Source organism: Entelurus aequoreus, linkage group LG27, assembly GCF_033978785.1.
Source record: "Entelurus aequoreus isolate RoL-2023_Sb linkage group LG27, RoL_Eaeq_v1.1, whole genome shotgun sequence".
Lineage (NCBI taxonomy): Eukaryota > Metazoa > Chordata > Actinopteri > Syngnathiformes > Syngnathidae > Entelurus > Entelurus aequoreus.
The window spans coordinates 18,198,264-18,222,420 of record NC_084757.1 but is presented as its reverse complement, the minus strand read 5'-3'; the positions used below and the strand labels follow the sequence as shown (position 1 = coordinate 18,222,420).

Sequence of the window (24,157 nt, the reverse complement as noted above, 5' to 3'; positions counted from 1 at the left end):
TTTTATTTTTTCCCCCGCCGCCACCCCATCTCCTTTCGGGCTCTCTGTCATGCTGCGAGGAGAAGAGAGCTGCGTTCTAGCGATTAATATTCCCAAAGAATTTAGCGAACGGCATTTAAAGGAAGAAAAGACCTGGCGCTTGCCGCTGACTGATGGGCTCGTTTATCCGCATGAGGCAGTTCCACTTTTTTAAGTAGAGGAAGCAGCGTGTCTGTGTGTGTTATGCATCCTTCAGCATCTTCGCAACAAGACGCCCGGCGTCTGCTGGGTGTAAGATGAAGAGCGAGGGGAACGGGGGTGAGCTTGCGAACGGTTGGAGACAAAAGGTGGGAATGTGAGAGTGGAATAATTAACACAACCTTGATTAATGAAATGCCATAAGAGTGTAATTCTCACAATTACAAGTGATGGATGTGACAGTAAAACAGCCATAGGGCGGAACGTGAACTGAGCAACTTGGACCCGATAGACGAGGCCTTGGTGAGGATGAGGGCAGCGTGGAATTTTAACTGAATTTGGGATTTAAAGTTAAAGTTTAGAGATGTCCGATAATGGCTTTTTTGACGATATTGTTCAGCTCTTAATTACCGATTCCAATATCAACCGATACGATATATACAGTCGTGGAATTAACACATTATTATGCCTAATTTTGTTGTGATGCCCCGCTGTCAGCATCAAACAATGTAACAAGGTTTTCCAAAATAAATCAACTCAAGTTATGGAAAAAAATGCCAACATGGCACTGCCATATTTCTTATTGAAGTCACAAAGTGCATTATTTTTTTTTAACATGCCTCAAAACAGCAGCTTGGAATTTGGGACATGCTCTCCCTAAGAGAGCATGAGGAGGTTGAGGTGGGCAGGGTTGGGGGGGGGGGGGGGGGGGTAAGGGGGTAGCGGGGGGTGTATATTGTAGCGTCCCGGAAGAGTTAGTGCTGCAAGGGGTTCTGGGTATTTGTTCTGTTGTGTTTATGTTCTGTTATGGTGCGGATGTTCTCCCGAAATGTGTTTGTCATTCTTGTTTGGTGTGGGTTCACAGTGTGGTGCATATTTGTAACAGTGTTAAAGTTGTTTTTTACGGCCAACCTCAGTGTGACCTGTATGGCTGTTGACCAAGTATGCTTGCATTCACTTGTGTGTGTGAAAAGCCATAGATATTATATATCTATGGCTTATATATATATAGGGACGGCGTGGCGAAGTTGGTAGAGTGGCCGTGCCAGCAATCGGAGGGTTGCTGGTTACTGGGGTTCAATCCCCACCTTCTACCATCCTAGTCACGTCTGTTGTGTCCTTGGGCAAGACACTTCACCCTTGCTCCTGATGGCTGCTGGTTAGCGCCTTGCATGGCAGCTCCCGCCATCAGTGTGTGAATGTGGAAATACTGTCAAAGCGCTTTGAGTACCTTGAAGGTAGAAAAGCGCTATACAAGTATAACCCATACATAACCCATATTATGTGACTAGGCCGGCACGCAAAGGCAGTGCCTTTAAGGTTTATTGGCGCTCTGTACTTCTCCCTACGTCCATGTACACAGCGGCGTTTTAAAAAGTCATACATTTTATACATTTTACTTTGTGAAACCGATACCGATAATTTTTAAACCGATACCGATAATTTCTGATATTACATTTTAAAGCATTTATCGGCCAATAATGTCGGACATCCCTATTAAAGTTAGAGTTAAAGTACCACTGTGTGTGGTGAAATTACTCTCTGCATTTGACCCATCCCCTTGTTCCACCCCCTGGGAGGTGAGGGGAGCAGTGAGCAGCAGGGTGGCCGCGCTCTGGAATCATTTTGGTGATTTAACCCCCAATTCGCAATCCTTGATGCTGAGTGCCAAGCAGGGAGTTGTAATACGACTATTTTTACAGTAATATTCTGGTTACTAAAGTACCATTTTTTTACTGTAAAATCTACAAATTATTTTTACAATGTATGTAAAAAAAAATTATCTAATGTTTGGGCAAATTCATGTATTATTAACTGCGATGTGGTCCTCAATGAAAACGAGTTTGACACCCCTGGGCTAAAGTGTTGGAAGACTGAGTGTGTGCGTTGGGAGCAGAAGAGTGATCAGTGACCATTCCGCGTCAATCACTTGTCCATTTGGTTATGGTTGAAGTTTATTTCAAACGTGCTAAACAGTTGGGCAAAAATGTAATCTAGTTTAATTAAATTTGGATGGATTCATTTTAGGCCTGGCCTATGCCTGTAGATTCTACAGGCATATGCCAGGCAGCTATGTAAAGCCCTGTGTCAAATACCAGCTGACACGGGGGTCGGGGAGGCAGGGGAGTGTTTTTTTAGAAGTTGAATTAAATTTGTGCGTGTGTGCGTGTGTGTGTGTGTGTCTGTGTGTGTGTGTGGGTGTGTGTGTGTGTGTGTGTGTATAAGAAACTCGCCAGGGATGATGTTACTGTTGTTTTGTTGCTTGATAAGAAATAAAAACGTTGTCATACTGCAAGGCAAAACTGTCGTCTTTTCCACGAGTCAAGTCAATGCACGCCTGTGGGTATTGATAAATTGATGGATGCCCAAGCTCAAGATGTTCCACGGTGTTTACTTTATCACGTGAGTATGCACGGATTCGCGAGATCTCGTAAAAGTTTGCGCTCTTTCAATCCAAGGCGATTTGGATGTTTATTGATTTTTTTGAGCATGCATACTTTACACTATATTTCTCACAATTTGGCCGAAATATCTCGTTAATAGTCTTATTTTTTGATACTTGTAGCTATATTGTCCGCATTTTTATTGGTTGTCCTGAACATATGTAATACACTATTATAGAATGTTTATGGTATTACGGTTTATGGCATTTTTGTACCACTATCAATCTGAAGTCTGACAAAGGCTTACAAAAAACAAAATAAGAAAATCCTGCAAACTGTGGTGCATGCAAGAACAACTACATTGGGCTGAGAACATACCACATTTCCATTGAAGGTAAATAATAATGGGCTCTTTGCGAATAAAGAGTGCAAGGAAAGGAATGCAGGGAGAAAGCAATATGCTGTGGCAGAAGGACGACTTCTTTTTAAAGCAATTCACGCCACCGCTTCCCCTCCTCGTTAGTCTCAGCGTGTCTGTGAAATGTCGTCCGCCTTCCGGCGGCGGCGACGACACATTCAAAAGCTGTCACATCCTTCCTACCCACTGATGTCACCTTGTATCCCACTTGTTGCTGCACCCGACGTCGTCACTTGTTCCTTTCAAACGCGGCTCAAGGCGACTTGCTTTTAAGACGTTTTAATGCCACTCGGAATGAAGTTTCACGGCATCAATTACTTTGCATTCAACGTTAATCCAGTTGTGTGGTTTTGGTTTTGTCTTTGAGGATTTCAGGATTGAAAACAAACGTCAGCAAACACAATGGGCTATACAGCGTACGCAAGAACAATCGAAACCCGACAGTGTGGGATCTAGAGAGGGAATTACTTTGAAAATCTGAGAATACTTCATGGGATAAGTCCTTTTCCATTTATTATACTGGTATAATTGGTGTTTTGTCAAGGCTGGGCGAGTTTACACTGCATGTCTTGACACCCAATTTCAATTACCGTATTGTCTGGACCATAGGGCGCACCGGATTATAAGGCGCATTAAAGGAGTCATATTATTATGATGTTTTTCTAAATTTAAAATACTTCCTTGTGGTCTACATAACATGTAATGGTGGTTCTTCGGTCAAAATGTTGCATAGATTATGCTTTACAGATCATCTTCAAGCCGCTTTCTGACAGTCGTTTCAGGATGCGCCGTTTTGTGGGCGGTGTTATATACGTGGCTCACCTTCAACAGCGTCTTCTCCCCGTCATCTTTGTTGTAGCGGTGTAGCGTGCAAGGACGGAGTGGAAGAAGTGTCAAAAGATGGAGCTAACTGTTTTAATGAAATTCAGACTTTACTTCAATCAATAACGGAGCATCATCTCCTTATCCGTGGCTCACTAGTGCAATAACAACGCCGGAAATGTGTCCCGTGAAAAACCGTCTGACCGGAACTCTCTAATAACTAAAGTTCGTTGGGTGAATTATGTAACCTCACTACACCGGTAGTTTTTAGCGCTTCCATAGCGAGATATAAGTTCAAACTTTACACTACTTTATATTAGAAATGGCAACAGCAGAGGATGAATGTTCCATAACAAGAAGATAGAGAAAAAGAAGAAGCTTATCGACTACGGTGTAGGCACGGACTACGGTGGCAGACGTGCGCAAATTTTCAGGACTTATGCAGATCTCAAATACACATCAGCAGGTACCAGAAGGTAAGAAAAGTTGGTTTTGCATAATATTGTGAAACAAAACGTCTGGTAATGTCTGCTAATGGGTGCCATTTTGCGGTCCTTATATACACAACATAATAATACTTGTAATACTATGGTGACTACGGTAGCCCTAATGGGCCGGCAATCCATCAAGCGGTGCGGCTTCAAAGTCGTACCAAAACATTTTGACAGATTTTTGAGCGGCGTTTATAATGTTCTTTATTTTCAATGGAACATTGAAAGTTTTGGTGTTGTTTACTGCCATCATATTGCAGTCTACACATATCTCTTATGTGTGACTGCCATCTACTGGTCACACTTATCATTACACCATGTACCAAAAACAATTGCTTTGAGGTTGTTAAGCACAACCAGAATTATTCCGTACATTAGGCACACCGAGTTATAAGGCGCACTGCCGATCTTTGAGAAAATTAAAGGATTTTAAGTGCGCCTTATAGTCCAAAAATACCTAGTGTGTGAATGTGAGTGAAATGTTGTGTGTCTATCTATGTTGGCCCTGCGATGAGGTGGCGACTTGTCCAGGGTGTACCCCGCCTTCCGCCCGAATTCAGCTGAGATAGGCTCCAGCACCCCTCGCGACCCCGAAAGGGACATGCGGTAGAAAATGGATTGGATGTATTGGACAAAATATCAATCCATATTCTCTACTGCTCGCTAGTGTTACCATATCTGAGTTATTGTGTAGAAATATGGGGAAACAACTACTAAAGTACCTTCATTCACTAACTGTGTTACAAAAAAGGTCAGTTAGAACAATAATTAATAATGAAGCTGGATATAGAGAACATTCAAACCCTTTATTTATTGAATTATAAATATTAACATTCAACAATATTGTGAATTTGGAAACAGCCAAAATTGTGCAAAACGCAAACTACAACCTGCTACCCAAGAATGTACATTTTTTCTCAACAAAAGAGGAGAAATACAACCTTAGAGGAACATTTTAACCTAAAATGTTTGTTTGCATGTACAACACTTAAGAATTTTGGCATATCTGTATGTGGAATTAATTTATGAACTATATACTAATATGATCCAGTTTAAGAAACGGTTCAAACTCAAAATGTTTGCAAAATACAAAGAAGAAGAATTATGATAAACATTTTGAACCTATTGATAATCTTATTCATCGCACTATATGAAATACAACTTAAATCAGTTTTATTTATTTTTGGGGGATTTTTATTATTTATGGAGACAATTCAGAACAGGAAGAGAACAAAAGTGTTAGCAATTGCAATGACATGTAAAAGGGTAGGATGGTTAGCGCCTTGCATGGCAGCTCCCGCCATCAGTGTGTGAATGTGTGTGTGAATGGGTGAATGTGGAAATACTGTCAAAGCGCTTTGAGTACCTTGAAGGTAGAAAAGAGCTATACAAGTATATCCCATTTATCATTTAATAAGCTCTGCTTCCTCCTACTTTTTTCGAACATATTGAAAAGAGAAACTGGAAATTGTGATGTGTGCATGTTCGATATAAATGATAAATGATAAATGGGTTATACTTGTATAGCGCTTTTCTACCTTCAAGGTACTCAAAGCGCTTTGACACTATTTCCACATTCACCCATTCACACACACATTCACACACTGATGGCGGGAGCTGCCATGCAAGGTGCTAACCAGCAGCCATCAGAGGCAAAGGGTGAAGTGTCTTGCCCAAGGACACAACGGACGTGACTAGGAAGGTAGAAGGTGGGAATTGAACCCCAGTAACCAGCAACACTCCGATTGCTGGCACAGCCACTCTACCAACTACGCCACGCCATCCCCTATAAACCTAAACCATAAACCATCAATCTTAAAGTGCTACAGTACAAACTAATATTCCAAACAACAAAGGTTAGTATTTTATTTGTTTAACGGCTAAGACTAAAACGCGTATAAGAAACACAAACACATGCAAAATAGTGTGTTTTCTAACAGTGTGTCCATTTATTTGAGCTTTTTAGAAAAATAATAACTTGGTTAAAAGATTTCAGTGTGTGTTTAAGTACTTTTTGAGCATATTGAAAAATAATCACAACAATGATAATTTTGGTCACGATATGATAACATGCAGACTAAAGATGTCTGATAATATCGGGCTGCCGATATTATCGGCCGATAAATGCTTCATAATGTAATATCGGAAATTATCGGTATCGGTTTCAATAAGTAAAATTTATGACTTTTTAAAACGCCGCTGTACGGAGTGGTACACGGACGTAGGGAGAAGTGCAGAGCGCCAATCAACCTTAAAGGCACTGCCTTCGCGTGCCGGCCCAATCACATAATACCTACGGCTTTTCACACACACACACACAAGTGAATTCAAGGCATACTTGGTCAACAGCTATACAGGTCACACTGAGGGTGGCCGTACAAACAACTTTAACACTGTTACAAATATGCGCCACACTGTGAACCCACACCAAACAAGAATGACAAACACATTTCGGGAGAACATCCGCACCGTAACACAACAGAACAAATACCCAGAACCCCTTGCAGCACTAACTCTTCCGGGACGTTACAATACACCCCCCCCCCCCCCCGCCCCCCAACCTCCTGGGAGAGCATGTCCCAAATTCCAAGCTGCTGTTTTGAGGCATGTTAAAAAAAATAATGCACTTTGTGACTTCAATAATAAATATGGCAGTGCCATGTTGGCATTTTTTTTCCATAACTTGAGTTGATTTATTTTGGAAAACCTTGTTACATTGTTTAATGCATCCAGCGGGGCATCACAACAAAATTAGGCATAATAATGTGTTAATTCCACGACTGTATATATCGGAATCGGTAATTAAGAGTTGGACAATATCGAAATATCGGATATTAGCAAAAAAGCCATTATCGGACATCTCTAATGCAGACAGTTGGATAGTATATGCCAACAACAAACGGGATGTAAATATAAAACACCAATCATAGAAGATCTCAAACAAAAGTCTTTTGTCCACAAAAAGCCGCTCAATGCAGGCAGAGATGCTCTCAAAGCAAAATCCATGGCTAGAATCCTTATACAAACAACCCCTTAATGGACTGAACACAAACATGACAGCATTATTACTAGGAGAGGGAATCTTTTGGCACAATTTAATTACGATCCAGGGACTACGATTCGATTATGGATTAATTATTGATGCATTTTATGCACTTTTTACGACTCTGTTGTGGCTTATGGGATGTTCCATGCCATCATTTGCTGGGATAGTGGCAGCAACGAAATATTAAACTGATTAGGAGAGCTGACTCACTGAGCATCATTGCGGAGGTTGCTGACAGAAGGATGGAGGCTAAATTACCATCCATCATGTTCAATCCCTCTCACCCTATGCACGACACTGCAGAGGCCTGAGTAGCTCCTTCAGCAACAGACTTGTTGCATCCACAGTGCTATAAGGAGTGCTACCGCAGGTTATTTCTACTTACACCCATAAGACTCTACAATGCACAAATGTAAATACTGTAATCTGTTTTTTTCCCCTTGGTGCGCCATATTGGTGTTACAATAGGGTCTATTGTTTGTACATTGTGTAATATTTTTAGTGTGCAATATGTGCACTTTATTTACAATACTAGTGTTACTACAGTGTAATCTTTTGTTGTATGTATTTTGGTACTGGTACCAAAATTATTTTGATACTTTTCTAAATAAAGGGGACCACAAAAAAATTGCATTATTGGCTTTATTTTAACAAAAAATTTTAGGGCACATTAAACATATGTTTCTTATTGCAATACAAGACAACTTGTATTTTATTAGTAAGTAAGCAAACAAAGGCTCATAATTAGTCTGCTGACATATGCAGTAACATGTCATTTATCATTCTATTATTTTGTCAACATTATTAAGGACAAGTGGTAGAAAATTAATTATTAATCCAATTGTTCATTTACTGTTAGTATCTGCTTACTTTCTCTTTTAACATGTTCTATCTACACTTCTGTTAAAATGTAATAATCACTTATTCTTCTATTGTTTGATACTTTACATTAGTTTTGGATGATACCACAAATTTGGGTATCAATCCGATACCAAGTAGTGACAGGATCATACATTGGTCGGACCGGTATAGAGGCGGTATAGTACCGAAAATGTTTAATTATACCATACAACCCTAGTGCAGTATTATTACTATTTTTTAATGATTAACAATTTTTTTTGTTTTGTTTTTATTATGTTTTAACTGACTTTGCTGTATGTACAATTTGGAATGCAACCACATATTTGGGATGAATGAAAGTCTATCTGATCGTATCCTAACCTAGCAGTGGGAAATACTTACACAATGGTACCTCAACTTACGAGTACCCCAAATTACGAGTATATTAAAGGAGCCATATGTAAGAATTTCATGTCAAGTCATCATTAAATGGCCCTGATATGTCAAAAGGCATTAATAAATCACGTTATTTTTGAATACCTCTATAACTGATAACAGTAGTTCAGACGGGATATGCTCATTTCAAAATTAGATTTACAGCCCCAAAATCTTGTTATTGTTTTCATTTTGATGTCCCACCCTCCACCGTTTGACCAATTAGAAAGTCTGTGAGTGTGTCACATCCACTTTGCCAGTTACGCACCGCCATCTTCGTAACGCTACTGCCACTGGTAAAGTTACTAAACATGTCAGACCTTAGTAAATCTAAAAGGCCTCGTTACGATTCTCACTTATTCATGAAAAAGCCAGGAACAAAACAAGAATTTGTATCAGAGATACCTTTGAAAGATGGCGACGATTGAAGGCGGAGAAGATTTCTTCATCTGACTCCAAACTTGCTAATTTCCTACTTGATAGCTAAATAAAGCATTTACGTTTTCTTATAAGAAAACGTAAATGCCTTACTTACCTACACAAAAAAAGCGTTCATCACCTAAACTTGAATAACTTTTGAAATAATTAATCAATTATTTTTATTTTTCAGATTTACCAAGAAGAATTAATGTTCTAAAAGTTTAGAAAATTTCAACTTCGAGATACCATGGACTACTGAACATAAGACATTTATAGTTGAGGCCTATTTTCGGCTGAATTCTATCCACGCGGCTCAATTGCAATTCAAAGAACGGTTTGGATGTCGTGAATTTCCTGCCCACACAATGATCTACAGATGGGTCAACAAGTTCCGAACCCATGGTACTGTTAATAACCTCAATCGTAAAGATACTAACAGACAATCACACTCTGGACGACCGAAATCATCAAGGACACCACAGAACGTTGATGCAGTCAGAAACTCTGTTGTTCGCAGCCCACGCAAGTCTGTGCGTCGACAAAGTCAGGAGCTTGGAATGAACCGGGAGTCTGTGCGGAGAATTTTGATTGCAGATCTCGACCTCTATCCTTACAGGATACAGATTAAACAAAACGTACACCTGCCGACATGACGAAACAAGTGATCATGACTAATCAGCCGCAGGTGTGACCCAGAGTGGTCGCCGCATTCACCGGACTTGAACGCCCCAGATTTTTATCTGTGGGGATACCTTAAGGACAGGGTATATGGCAACAACCCTCAGACTATCCCTGATCTGAAGGCAGCAATCACAGCAGCAATAGGAGTGATCCCAAGGGAAGAATGTGGGAGGGTCATGGAGAACTTTGCCGGGAGGGTCATGGAGAACTTTGCCCGCCGGATCCAAATGTGCTTGCAGCAACGGGGAGCTCATTTAGAGCACATTTTTTGAGCGCCAGTTAAACAAAGAGTTTTTGTGGTACAGACTTGAAACTTTAGAGATGTCTGCTACACAGACTTAACCTAATGTAGCTGAATTTTTGTGTTAATCTAAATACAATTCTGGAAGTTATTCGATTTTTATTGATGAACTTTTTTTTCGTGTCACCCTTATACTTGTGATAAATGTAAATAAACATTTCGTATGTAAACTATACTGTCAATTTCATGCATACAGTCTATGATCTTGTCTAACAAAGCTAGTATGTTCGTGCAACGAATGCTTAGCATGCTAGCCTGGTCAATGAAACATCGACATATATATGCCCGTTAGCCTGTGTAATCCAACTGACAGGGCAAAATATATTTTCGACAAATAAAACCTATGTGGATATAGGTAGTGTCAGTACCTATTTTGTTCTCAACATGCTGATGCGTTGAGGAAATGGGTTCCAACATTAGCGCTGCAGTCATCATGGCAATGTAAAACGTATGGAGACAGCCAAATCACATGATAAAATAATTCCTCATCTGTGTTTGCATATTGTGGACTACATCTACCAAGTTATTTGGCAATATGAAACATTTGAAACAGTAGCTTATTGGCATACCTTGGTAAAATGTCATCTCTTCAGTTTTGTGTGTACATTAGACTGCTAAGCATGCTCTACTTATTTTTACCAGTATAACCATTGCTAGCGTTGGTTGTAGTTTGTTTTAGTCTTTGTTTTCTGATAGTACTGACAATAACCGTATGACTGCCATTTGTTGTGATATTGTACACAGGCATGACGTACTTCTTCCTGAAAATAGCCTAATTTCTGTGTAAAATGTGTTGGTTAGAGATTTGTTATTGACAAAACGCTTGTCTATTCAGCTATTATGGTCCCAGCACCTCAACCCCGAGTAAGAGGCAGTGGATGCTTGAAGTTCTTTGGACTAGCCCAGTTGATCGAGTTGGATTCGGCTGCGTATCTGGCAAACTCAGTCAGGGAAAGGGGGAGGGGACTACAGAATGTTTGACCAGATTCTTACATATGGCTCATTTTAAGATACACTCTCGAATTGGATGTCTTTTTGATGTGGTCTGAGGTTGGGACCTGGCTCAGGGAAAAGGACGCCCCTGCCATGCATAGTCCACCTAGGGACATCAAGTGTATGGCTCAGACTATTTTATATATATATATTAGTATTTAGATTTAGATTATATATTAGATTATATATATATATATATATACTGTATATATATATATATATATATCATAGGCATCCGTCCGTCAGTAGTGACGATGGGTTGCGCCTGGGGGAGTTCATTCTTTCTTGCAGCGGCGGCTGTGGCTGTACAGCCCGACTCTGGAGTGACAGTCTCTGGTGCAGTTGGCGCAGACGTATGGAGAGGGTTCTGACACAGGAGCAGGTCCCGCGTCGCGCAGTTTCCGCTTTTGTCTCCTCGCCTGCAACAAGGAGATGTGCTTCTCCTCGGCACGGCGGGTTCCTGTAGCAACAGTCTGCCTCCAAACGTCGCGGTTTTTTGCAGCTTCCTCCCAGTTGTTGTGGTCGATGACTGCTTGTTTCATGTCACGTTTGCACACGTCCTTGAAACGCAGTCGGGGGCGACCAAGGGGTCTGGAGCCTGTTGACAGTTCGCCGTACAGGACAGCTCTGGGGAGCCGGCTGGGGTCCATCCTGTGGACATGGCCAAGCCATCTGAGGCGGCGTTGGCTGAGCATGGTGAACAGGCTGGTGGAGTGAGCACGGTCTAGGACTTCCATGTTGGGAACTTTGTCCTGCCATGAGATTCCCAGGATGCGGCGAAGACAGCGCAGGTGGAAGCTGTTTAGCTGTTTCTCATGTCTGGTGTAGGTGGTCCAGGCCTCGCTGCCATACATCAGTGTGCTAATGACGCAGGCTTGATAGACCTGGAGTTTAGTGCGCGTGGATAGCTGATGGTTCGACCATACACTTTTGGACAGCCTGGCCATCACTGAGGCGGCTTTCGCAAGACGGGTGGCACGTTCTGTGTCAAGTGACAAGTCACTGGAGATTGCGGGTCCAACGTATGTAAAGGTGTTGACACATTCCAGAGTCTGATTGTCGACGGAGATGGAGAGTGGAGTTTCAGCATCTTGGCCCATGACATTGGTCTTCTTTAGGCTGATGGTGAGACCAAACTCTTTACAGGCAGATGAAAGTCTGTCCATCAGCCTCTGGAGCCCGGACTCTGTGTGGGATGCTAGAGCTGCATCATCAGCAAAAAGCATTTCCCTCAGGAGGACACTGGTCACCTTGGTCTTGGAGCGCAAACGGGCAAGGTTGAAAATTTTCCCATCAGCCCTCGTGTGTAGGGAGACACCTTCAGAACATGTGCCGAAAGCAGTAGACAGAACGACGGAGAAGAAAATTCCAAAGAGGGTTGGTGCAAGAACGCAGCCCTGTTTTACGCCGCTGCGGATTGGAAAGGCCTCTGATGTTCCTCCTTCCCAACAGACGGAACCCTGTGTGTTTTCGTGGAATGATCTTATGACGGCGAGGAGTTTTGGGGGGCAGCCGATCTTTGCAAGCATCTTGAAGAGACCATCTCTGCTGACAAGGTCGAATGCTTTAGTGAGATCAACAAAGGCGAGATACAAGGGTCTCCTCTGTTCCCGGCACTTCTTCTGCAGCTGCCGAAGGGTGAAAATCATGTCCACTGTGGATCTTGCTGCCCTAAAGCCACATTGTGACTCAGGGTAGACACGTTCTGCAAGGAGGTGGAGTCTAGCAAGGGAGACACGAGCGAAGACTTTCCCCACGATGTTAAGCAGGGAGATGCCGCTGTAATTATTACAGTCACTACGGTCTCCCTTGTTCTTGTACAGTGTGACAATCTTGGAGTCACGCAGATCCTGGGGGACGGCTCCATCCTTCCAACAGAGGCAGAGGAGATCGTGAAGGTGCGGCAGTAAGGAAGGTTTCCCAAGCTTTATGACATCAGGTGTTATCCCGTCAGCACCTGGGGCCTTGCTGCATGTGAGGTTGTCAATAGCTTTGCTGAGCTCTTCCTGCGTGGGTTCCTTGTCAAGCTCCTTCATAACAGGCAGGTTTGCAACTCCACTCAGACCCTCCTCTGACACAATGCTCTCAGTGGCATATAACTCTGTGTAGTGTTCAGCCCATCTTCCCATCTGCTTGTTGCGGTCAGTGATGACTTCACCAGACTTGGCTTTCAGTGGTGCGGTTTTCTTGACGGACGGGCCGGTTGCTTGCTTTATCCCCTCATACATGCCCCTGATATCTCCCGTGTCCGAGGCCCTTTGTATGTTTGAGGAGAGCTTGAGCCAGTAGTTGTTGGCACAGCTACGTGCCGTTCGCTGGGCTTCGCTCTTGGCCTTTCTCAAGGCGTCAAGGTTCCTCTGTGAGGGGTTTCCCTTGTGCCTTAGGAAAGCGGTACGCTTTGCCTCTATAACTGGCTCCATCACTGCAGCACTAGCCTCAAACCAGTCTGCATTTCTTTTCGTTCTCTTCCCATATGTTGCAATGGCTTGGTCGTAGATGGTATCACGCAAGCATTTCCATTTGTCCACAGCACTTTGCCTGATTGATGGTCCATATATATATATATAATATCTATATACAGATATTCAGACTACTATCAGACATATTTTCATATTCATGAAAATATGGAGAAGCTGAAGATGCTGTGTTTGACGAGTTTCAGTTTGTTCTGTCTATGACTCAATAATCCACAAACCGGACGATCAAACATTACCTCTGGTACAGGTACATAAACACAGCTTGCTGTCAACTCTGACCTTTGGTCCATCCCTCAAAGATGTAAGTGTGCAACATGAACAACAATAACAATTTCTAGTGTTACATGATGAATGAGCAGCCCCGTGGAAACACCAACAAAGGTCTGCTCTCCAAGGTATAGTAAATGCTAAACAATATTATTACATTATTTCAAAACTACTGTAATTATTTGGAGCACATGCTATTATTCTATTGATTTTCAAGCAATGTTTCTTATCTAAAAGACATGTTACTACACTGTATGACCAATTTGTCCAATTGTACTGCAGTCAAATTGTCAGATATCTGATTCCAATCCACATATAATCAAGGTATGATTTGACTTGATTTGAGGATATTAATTAATCTTTTCTACAAAACCCAAAACCAGTGAAGATGGCACATTGTGTAATTCGTAAATAAAAACAGAATACAATGATTTGCAAATCCGTTTCAACTTATATTCAATTGAATAGACTTCAAAGACAATACATTTAATGTTCGAACTGAGAGACTTAATTATTTTTTTGAAAATAATCATTAACTTAGAATTTAATGGCAGCAACACATTGCAAAAAAGTTGTCAGACGGGCATTTTTACCACTGCGTTACATGGCCTTTCCTTTTAACAACACTCAGTAAACATTTGGGAACTGAGGAGACCAATTTTTGAAGCTTTTCAGGTGGAATTATTTCCCACAGCGAAGCTGGCGGTGTTTCTGGGTGTTGTTGATCAATTGCTTTCGCTTTGCATAGTAGAGTTTTAACTTGCACTTACAAATGTAGCGACGAACTGTAGTTACTGACAGTGGTTTTCTGAAGTGTTCCTGGTGATATCCTTTACACACTGATGTCGCTTTTTGATGCAGTACTGCCTGAAGGATCGAAGGTCACGGGCATTTAATTTTGGTTTTCAGCCTTGCTGCTTACGTGCAGTGATTCTTTGAGCCATCTGATGATATTACGGACGGTAGATGGTGAAATCCCTAAATTCCTTGGAATAGCTCGTTGAAAAATGTTGTTCTTAAACTGTTCGGCAATTTGCTCAAAGTGGTGACGCTCACCCCATCCTTGTTTGTGAATGACTGAGCATTTCATGGAAGCTGCTTTTATACCCAATCATGGCACCCACCTGTTCCCAATTAGCCTGTTCACCTGTGGAATGTTCCAAATAAGTGTTTGCTGAGCATTTGTCAACTTTCTCAGTCTTTTTTGCCACTTGTGCCAGCTTTTTTGAAACATGTTGCAGGCATCAAATTCCAAATGAGCTAATATTTGCAAAAAATAACGTTTGCCAGTTCGAACGTTAAGTCTATTGTCTTTGCAGCCTATTCAATTGAATATACACTATATTGCCAAAAGTATTTGGCCACCCATCCAAATGATCAGAATCAGGTGTTCTAATCACTTGGCACGGCCACAGGGGTATAAAATCAAGCAATTAGGCATGGAGACTGTTTCTACAAACATTTGTGAAAGAATGGGACGCTCTTGGGAGCTCAGTGATTTCCAGCGTGGAATTGTCATAGGATGCCACCTGTGCAACAAATCCAGTCGTGAAATTTCCTCGCTCCTGAATATTCCAAAGTCAACTGTCGGCTTTATTATAAGAAAATGGAAGAGTTTGGGAACAACAGCAACTCAGCCATGGAGTGGTAGGCCACGTAAACTGACACAGGGTAGAGGAAGAATTATGGTGTGGCGTTGTTTTTCAGGAGTTGAGCTTGGCCCCTTAGTTCCAGTGAAAGGAACTTTGAATGCTCCAGGATACCAAAACATTTTGGACAATTCCATGCTCTCAACCTTGTGGGAACAGTTTGGAGCGGGCCCCTTCCTCTTCCAACATGACTGTGCACCAGTGCACAAAGCAAGGTCCACAAAGACATGAATCTGGTGTGGATGAACTTGACTGGCCTGCACAGAGTCCTGACCTGAACCCGATAGAACAACTTTGGGATGAATTAGAACAGAGACTGAGAGCCAGGTCTTCTCGACCAATCTTAGTGTGTGACCTCACCAATGCGCTTTTGGAAGAATGGTGGAAAATTCCTATCAACACACTCCGCAACCTTGTGGACAGCCTTCCCAGAAGAGTTGAAGTTGTAATAGCTGCAAAAGGTGGACCGATATCATATTGAACCCTGTGGTATAGGAATGGGATGCCACTTCAAGTTCATATGTGAATCAAGGCAGGTGGCCAAATACTTTTGGCAATATAGTGTAGGTTGAAAAGGATTTGCAAATCATTGTATTCTCTTTTTATTTACGATTTACACGACGTGCCAACTTCACTGGTTTTGGGTTTTGTACTTCTACTGCCACAATGTTTGTCGAAAGTGAGCCACGTGACTAAACCAAATCAGAAGTGGGTGACTTGTGAAAACTCACAACACCAGCTCAGTGTAGGCGACCAGTTGAACATATGAATACTCTCTGGAGGTGTGCAGTTTTGCTCCCTGCTGACATGATGGAGGCTGGCTTCACTGTACCGTAAAATCCACTTCCCATGTATTTGCAACTTTTACTATTTATTTTGAGGAGTGGTATATATTTAACACTCTTAAAGAAAACCGGATTATCATTTTGGGAAACCATAATGCATGTATAATTCAGACTTTTTTAGGTTGAGGTAAACTTCATGGTCTCTCAGCCAACTTCACCAACATATCCTCATCAACATGTGCCCTTAAAAGATACAATTTTAAAACAAGCACTCTCGCTCTGCCGCCCACTTTCTGACAAAGGATTTATATTTTAGAGAATTTAGACACCTCAGGATTAATTACAGACAATCCTTTTAGCGCTGCCTTTTTGCTGTTAATTCGTAGATAATCTGTTCTCTGGGAAGCAGAGGGATGGATTATTGTTTCATTATAAGGCTGCTTTGGTTTGTAACACATTTGTCTGCTTCAGTTGGGAGTTGCTGGCAAAAAGAAATAATTAGGAGGAGGGTTTATTTTTTTATTTGAAGGGGTTCTGTTGTACAAACCCCAAAACCAGTGAAGTTGGCACGTTGTGTAAATCGTACATAAAAACAGAATACAATTATTTGCAAATCCTTTTCAACCTATATTCAATTAAATAGACTGCAAAGACAAGATATTTAACGTTCAAACTGGAACATTTTGTTATTTTTTGCAAATATTCGCTCATCTGGAATTTGATGCCTGCAACATGTTTCAAAAAAGCTGGCAAAGTGGCAAAAAAGATTGAGAAAGTTGAGGAATGCTCATCAAACATTTATTTGGAACATCCCACAGGTGAACAGGCTAATTAAGAACAGGTGGGTGCCATGATTGGGTATAAAAGCAGCTTCCATGAAATGCTCAGTCATTCACAAACAAGGATGGGGCGAGGGTCACCACTTTGCGAACAAATGCGTGAGCAAATTGTCTAACAGTTTAAGAACAACATTTCTCAACGAGCTATTGCAAGGAATTTAGGGATTTCACCATCGAAGGTCTGTAATATCATCAAAAGGTTCAGAGAATCTGGAGAAATCACTGCACATAACATTGAATGCCTGTGACCTTGGATCCCTCAGGCGGTACTGCATCAAAAACCGACAGTGTGTAAAGGATATCACCACATGGGCTCATGAACACTTCAGAAAACCACTGTCAGTAACTACAGTTCATCGCTACATCTGTAAGTGCAAGTTAAAATTCTACTATGCAAAGCAAACGCCATTTATCAACAACACCCAGAAATGCTGCCGGAGCTCATCTAAGATGGACTAATGCAAAGTGGAAAAGTGTTCTGTGGTCTGACGAGTCCACATTTCAAATTATTTTTGGAAACTGTGGACGTTGTGTCCTCCTGAACAAAGAGGAAAAGAACCATTCAGATTGTTATAGGCGCAAAGTTGAAAAGCCAGCATCTGTGATGGTATGGGGGTGTATTAGTGCCCAAGGCATGGGTAACTTACACATCTGTGAATGCACCATTAATGCTGAAAGGTACATACCAGTTATGGAGCAACATATGTTGCCATCCAAGCAACGTTATCATGGACGCCCCTGCTTATTTCAGCAAGACAATGCCAAGCCACGTGTTGCGTGGCTTCATAGTAAAAGAGTGCGGGTACTAGACTGGCCTGCCTGTAGTCCAGACCTGTCTCCCATTGAAAATGTGTGGCGCATTTATGAAGCGTAAAATACAACAACGGAACATGCTTAATGGAATGCGCTTGCTATTTTGCTCTATTAAGAGACACAAACTTGTACTAGCACAGTAGATCAGCTTTGCGCACACTAAACATTTTGTATGTGTTTTAATACACAAAAACATTTAGTAGCTCAGCTAGGCCCTATTTGCGCTGAATGAAAATGTAAAAATACAACATGTATACGAGTAATGGTGCCTGATTGGTTGCAGGATTTCACAGTTATTTACAACAAGAATAAAATATAGATAATAGATTTTTTGTCATTTTCTACTTGCTCAAAGACAATTAAAACAAACAGAGGACAAAAAATAGTTTGGTGGGGAAAAGAACAATCTACTGTAGATGAGATTGTGGTGAGGCAAATAATTCTGGGTAGTGTGTGACGTTAACACAAAGGTAAACTAAGGCAATGTTAAAGTAGCAGTAGAAGTTCAGTTGTGGTAAGGCTGCAGTCATGAATAAAAATCAATACTTTTCTTTGGCTAGGTGAAAATCTAATGGATCTGCTGACTTACTGTACTGTTATGCATATTGAATCCATTAAAGGAAACAAATAGAAGAACTACTGTACTACTAACTGGTTTGTCTGTCCAATTTAAGGGGCAATACCTCTATTTATACGGTATGAAACGGAACTAAGTTGTTACGCTGGCGCGTGGCATTGTGATGCTGGAGGTCGTCTTTTCAAGATGTAGAGGGATGTCAGGAAGCGGCTTGCAGGTGAGAAGAAATGATTTATTCTACAAACCCCGTTTCCATATGAGTTGGGAAATTGTGTTAGATGTAAATATAAACGGAATACAATGATTTGCAAATCATTTTCAACCCATATTCAGTTGAATATGCTACAAAGACAACATAGTTGATGTTCAAACTGATAAACATTTTTTTTTTTGCAAATAATCACTAACTTTAGAATTTGATGCCAGCAACACGTGACAAAGAAGTTGGGAAAGGTGGCAATAAATACTGATAAAGTTGAGGAATGCTCATCAAACACTTATTTGGAACATCCCACAGGTGAACAGGCAAATTGGGAACAGGTGGGGGCCATGATTGGGTATAAAAGTAGATTCCATGAAATGTTCAGTCATTCACAAACAAGGTTGGGGCGAGAGTCACCACTTTGTCAACAAATGCGCGAGCAAATTGTTGAACAGTTTAAGAAAAACCTTTCTCAACCAGCTATTGCAAGGAATTTAGGGATTTCACCATCTACGGTCCGTAATATCATCAAAGGGTTCAGAGAATCTGGAGAAATCACTGCACGTAAGCAGCTAAGCACGTGACCTTCGATCCCTCAGGCTGTACTTTATCAACAAGCGACATCAGTGTGTAAAGGATATCACCACATGGGCTCAGGAACACTTCAGAAACCCACTGTCAGTAACTATAGTTGGTCGCTACATCTGTAAGTGCAAGTTAAAACTCTCCTATGCAAGGCAAAAACCGTTTATCAACAACACCCAGAAACGCCGTCGGCTTCACTGGGCCTGAGCTCATCTAAGATGGACTGATACAAAGTGGAAAAGTGTTCTGTGGTCTGACGAGTCCACATTTCAAATTGTTTTTGGAAACTTTGGACGTCGTGTCCTCCGGACCAAAGAGGAAAAGAACCATCCGGATTGTTATTGGCGCAAAGTTGAAAAGCCAGCATCTGTGATGGTATGGGGGTGTATTAGTGCCCAAGACATGGGTAACCTACACATCTGTGAAGGCACCATTAATGCTGAAAGGTACATACAGGTTTTGGAGCAACATATGTTGACATCCAAGCAACGTTACCATTGACGCCCCTGCTTATTTCAGCAAGACAATGCCAAGCCACGTGTTACATCAACGTGGCTTCATAGTAAAAGAGTGCGGGTACTAGACTGGCCTGCCAGTGAAGTTGGCACATTGTGTAAATGGTAAATAAAAACAGAATACAATGATTTGCAAATACTTTTCAACTTATATTCAATTAAATAGACTGCAAAGACAAAATATTTAATGTTCGAACTGAGAAACATATTTTTTTTATTGCAAATAATTATTAACTTAGAATTTAATGGCAGCAACACATTGCAAAAAAGTTTGCACAGGTGCATTTTTACCACTGTGTTACATGGCCTTTCCTTTTAACAACACTCAGTAAACTTTGGGAACTGAAGAGACCAATTTTTGAAGCTTTTCAGGTGGAATTCTTTCCCATTCTTGCTTGATGTACAGTTTAAGTTGTTCAACAGTCCGGGATCTTCATTGTGGTATTTTAGGCTTCATATTGCGCCACACATTTTCAATGGGAGACAGGTCTGGACTACAGGCAGGCCAGTCTAGTACCCGCACTCTTTTACTATGAAGCCACGCTGTTGTAACACGTGGCTTGACATCGTCTTGCTGAAATAAGCAGGGGCATCCATGAAAAAGACGTTGCTTGGATGGCAACATATGTTGCTCCAAAACCTGTATGTACCTTTCAGCATTACTGGTGCCTTCACAGATGTGTAAGTTGCCCATGCCTTGGGCACTAATACACCCCCATACCATCACAGATGCTGGCTTTTGAACTTTGCACCGATAACAGTCCGGATGGTTCTTTTCTCCTTTGGTCCGGAAGACACGACATCCACAGTTTCCAAAAATAATTTGAAATGTGGACTCGTCAGACCACAGAACAGTTTTCCACTTTGCATCAGTCCATCTTAGATGAGCTCGGACCCAGCAAAGCCAGCGTCGTTTCTGGGTGTTGTTGATAAATGGCTTTCGCTTTGCATAGTAGAGTTTTAACTTGCACTTACAGATGTAGCGAAAAACTACTTACTGACAGTGATTTTCTGAAGTGTTCCTGAGCCCATGTGGTGATAACCTTTACACACTGATGTCGGTTTTTGATGCAGTATCGCCTGAGGGATCGAAGGTCACGGGCATTAAATGTTGGTTTTCAGCCTTGCTGTTTACGTGCAGTGATTTCTCCAGATTCTCGGAACCTTTTGACGATATTACGGACCGTAGATGGTGAAATCCCTTAATTCCTTGCAATAGCTCGTTGAGAAATGTTGTTCTTAAACTGTTCGACAATTTGCTCACTCATTTGTTCACAAAGTGGTGACCCTCGCCCCATCCTTGTTTGTGAATTTCATGGAATCTGCTTTTATACCCAATCATGGCACCCACCTGGTCCCAATTAGCCTGTACACCTGTGGGATGTTCCAAATAAGTGTTTGATGAGCATTCCTCAACTTTCTCAGTCTTTTGTGCCACTTGTGCCAGCTTTTTTGAAACATGTTGCAGGCATCAAATTCCCAATGAGCTGATATTTGCAATAAATAACAAAGTTTACCAGTTCGAACGTTAAGTATCTTGTCTTTGCAGTCCATTCAATTGAATATACCGTATTTTTCGGACTATAAGTCGCAGTTTTTTTTTCATAGTTTGGCCGGGGGTGCGACTTATGTGTGAAATTATTAACACATTACCGTAAAATATCAAATAATATTATTTAGCTCATTCACGTAAGAGACTAGACGTATAAGATTTCATGGGATTTAGCGATTAGGAGTGACAGATTGTTTGGTAAACGTATAGCATGTTCTATATGTTATAGTTATTTGAATGACTCTTACCATAATAGGTTACGTTAACATACCAGGCACGTTCTCAGTTGGTTATTTATGCCTCATATAACATACACTTATTCAGCCTGTTGTTCACTATTCTTGATTTATTTTAAATTGCCTTTCAAATGTCTATTCTTGGTGTTGGGTTTTATCAAATAAATTTCCCCCAAAAATGCGACTTATACTCCAGTGCGACTTATATATGGTTTTTTCCTTCTTTATGCATTTTGGGCCGGTGCGACTTATACTCCGGAGCAACTTATAGTCCAAAATATACGGCAAGTTGAAAAGGATTTGCAAATCATTGTATTCTGTTTTTATTTACCATTTACACAACGTGCCAACTGCACTGGTTTGGGGTTTTGTAAAAAGTACAGGCCAATACATTTTGTAGCTTCTGTTACCACTCTGACGCTGCAATTTTTCGGCATCTCTCCGTGACAGAACACTATCGTCGTCCGTAGTTAATAGTGTTTTTTTAAAGATAATAATTGCTTCTGCATTGTTACCTTTCTCGCAGGTGGCGCCGCTGTAGCTGGGGAGACACAGACACACAAAGGAGTTGATCTCATCGATGCAAGTTCCTCCGTTCTGGCACGGGTTGGAGTGGCAGTCATCGATGTCTGGAGGACAAAGAGAGCGGGACAGAAAGAGTGCAAGGCAAGGTTAAGCAAGAACACGCATACTAACACAACACACAAAAAAAAAATTGGGGGAGAGATTAGAGGGCTTACTGAAAGAAAAAAAAAAGTTCTAATTAAAACCAATTGATTGCATGTCATCAGGAATGCAGTGAAGCACACGATTGTACTTGTGAGGATCTTGCAGGGATAAGACACAATAGACTGTAATAAGGAGACACGGGAAGGGTGGGGAGGACATTCATGAGCCTTCTGGAATCAACATTCACTCCCACTGCCAAGTGTGCACACACACTTTGAAGAAGCAGGAGGTGAGAGTTTTGCTTTAAAAATGGTAACTGTATTTCTCTGACTGATCTGGCCCTGCAGGCAAAATCATTAAAACTGCAGCTGCTAACCCCCCCACCTCCCCTAAAAAATAAAAAAAATAAAATAAAATAATAAAAATAACCCTCCAGCTGCACATCAACAGAGCCAATCCCCCACGGCTTTGGCAAGAGGTCATAGGAGAGTGGGGGTGGAGGAGGATGGAGTGCTCGCTTGGAAATATGCAAACAGAGGCTGGCATAATGACGGCGAGGTGATTCTGCCGAGGCGATGCGGCGAGTTGGCACGGCGCGGGCCGGGATTACAGCGCCGTTTGCGGGCTGACATTGTTTTGAGTCTGTTTGGACAAAACAGCGTGACGGCATCATCTCTGGCGCACGGCGTCGAGCCGGCTGATATCAAAGGTGCGATTTGATGCGGGAGGAAGAGAGGAAGTACGTGGAGGAGATAGCCTTCTTACTGCTTTTTGCTGACTGTGTCATGTCTGTTGATCATGTTTTTGTTTAGTTATGTTCTGCTTGGTCTTTGGACACTTTTTAGTTCCTGCTTTCACTCCCTTGCCTTGTCACCATGACTACTCATTAGTTTCACCTGTCTCACGTTTTGCACTCGCGCACGTGTCACAAATCATGTCTGTATTATTTATAGGCCTACTGAAATGATTTTTTTTTATTTAAACGGGGATAGCAGATCCATTCTATGTGTCATACTTGATAATTTTGCGATATTGCCATATTTTTGCTGAAAGGATTTAGTAGAGAACATCGACGATAAAGTTCGCAACTTTTGGTCGCTGATAAAAAAAGCCTTACCTGTACCGTAAGTAACGTGACGTCACAGGTTGAAGGGCTCCTCACATTTCCCCATTGTTTACACCAGCAGTGAGAGCGATTCGGACCGAGAAAGCGACGATTACCCCATTAATTTGAGCCAGGATGAAAGATTTGTGGATGAGGAACGTGAGAGTGAAGGACTAGAGTGCAGTGCAGGACGCATCTTTTTTGCGCTCTGACCGTAACTTAGGTACAAGGGCTCATTGTATTCCACACTTTCTCCTTTTTCTATTGTGGATCACAGATTTGTATTTTAAACCACCTCGGACACTATATCCTCTTGAAAATGAGAGTCGAGAACGCGAAATGGACATTCACAGTGACATTTATCTCCACGACAATACATCAGTGGAGCACTTTAGCTACGGAGCTAACGTGATAGCATCGGGCTTAACTGCAGATAGAAACAAAAGAAATAAACCCCGGACTGGAAGGATAGACAGAAAATCAACAATACTATTAAACCATGGACTTGTAAATACACGGTTAATGCTTTCCAGCCTGGCGAAGCTTACCAATGCTGTTGCTAACGACGCCATTGAAGCTAACTTAGCAACGGGACCTCACAGAGCTATGCTAAAAACATTAGCTATCCACCTACGCCAGCCAGCCCTCATCTGCTCATCAACACCCGTGCTCACCTGCGTTCCAGCGATCGACGGAGCGACGAAGGACTTCACCCGATCATCGATGCGGTCGGCGGCTAATACACCGATCCCACCTACAGCTTTCTTCTTTGCAGTCTTCATTGTTCATTAAACAAATTGCAAAAGATTCACTAACACAGATGTCCAGAATACTGTGGAATTTTGCGATGAAAAACGAGCTTTTTGTATTGGATATAA

The 24,157-nt window shown here is 41.6% G+C and overlaps 1 protein-coding gene across 14 annotated transcripts in view; it reads right to left on the bottom strand.

Moving 5' to 3' along the window:
• ncanb (neurocan b) overlaps positions 1-24,157 on the bottom strand; it is a 567,283-nt gene that overhangs the window by 53,108 nt on the left and 490,018 nt on the right. For all 14 annotated transcript variants that reach the window (XM_062039081.1, XM_062039087.1, XM_062039082.1 and 11 more), the window contains one exon: positions 22,021-22,134. In XM_062039081.1, the coding sequence (XP_061895065.1) occupies positions 22,021-22,134 (114 nt within the window). The remainder of the gene's footprint in view (positions 1-22,020; positions 22,135-24,157) is intronic.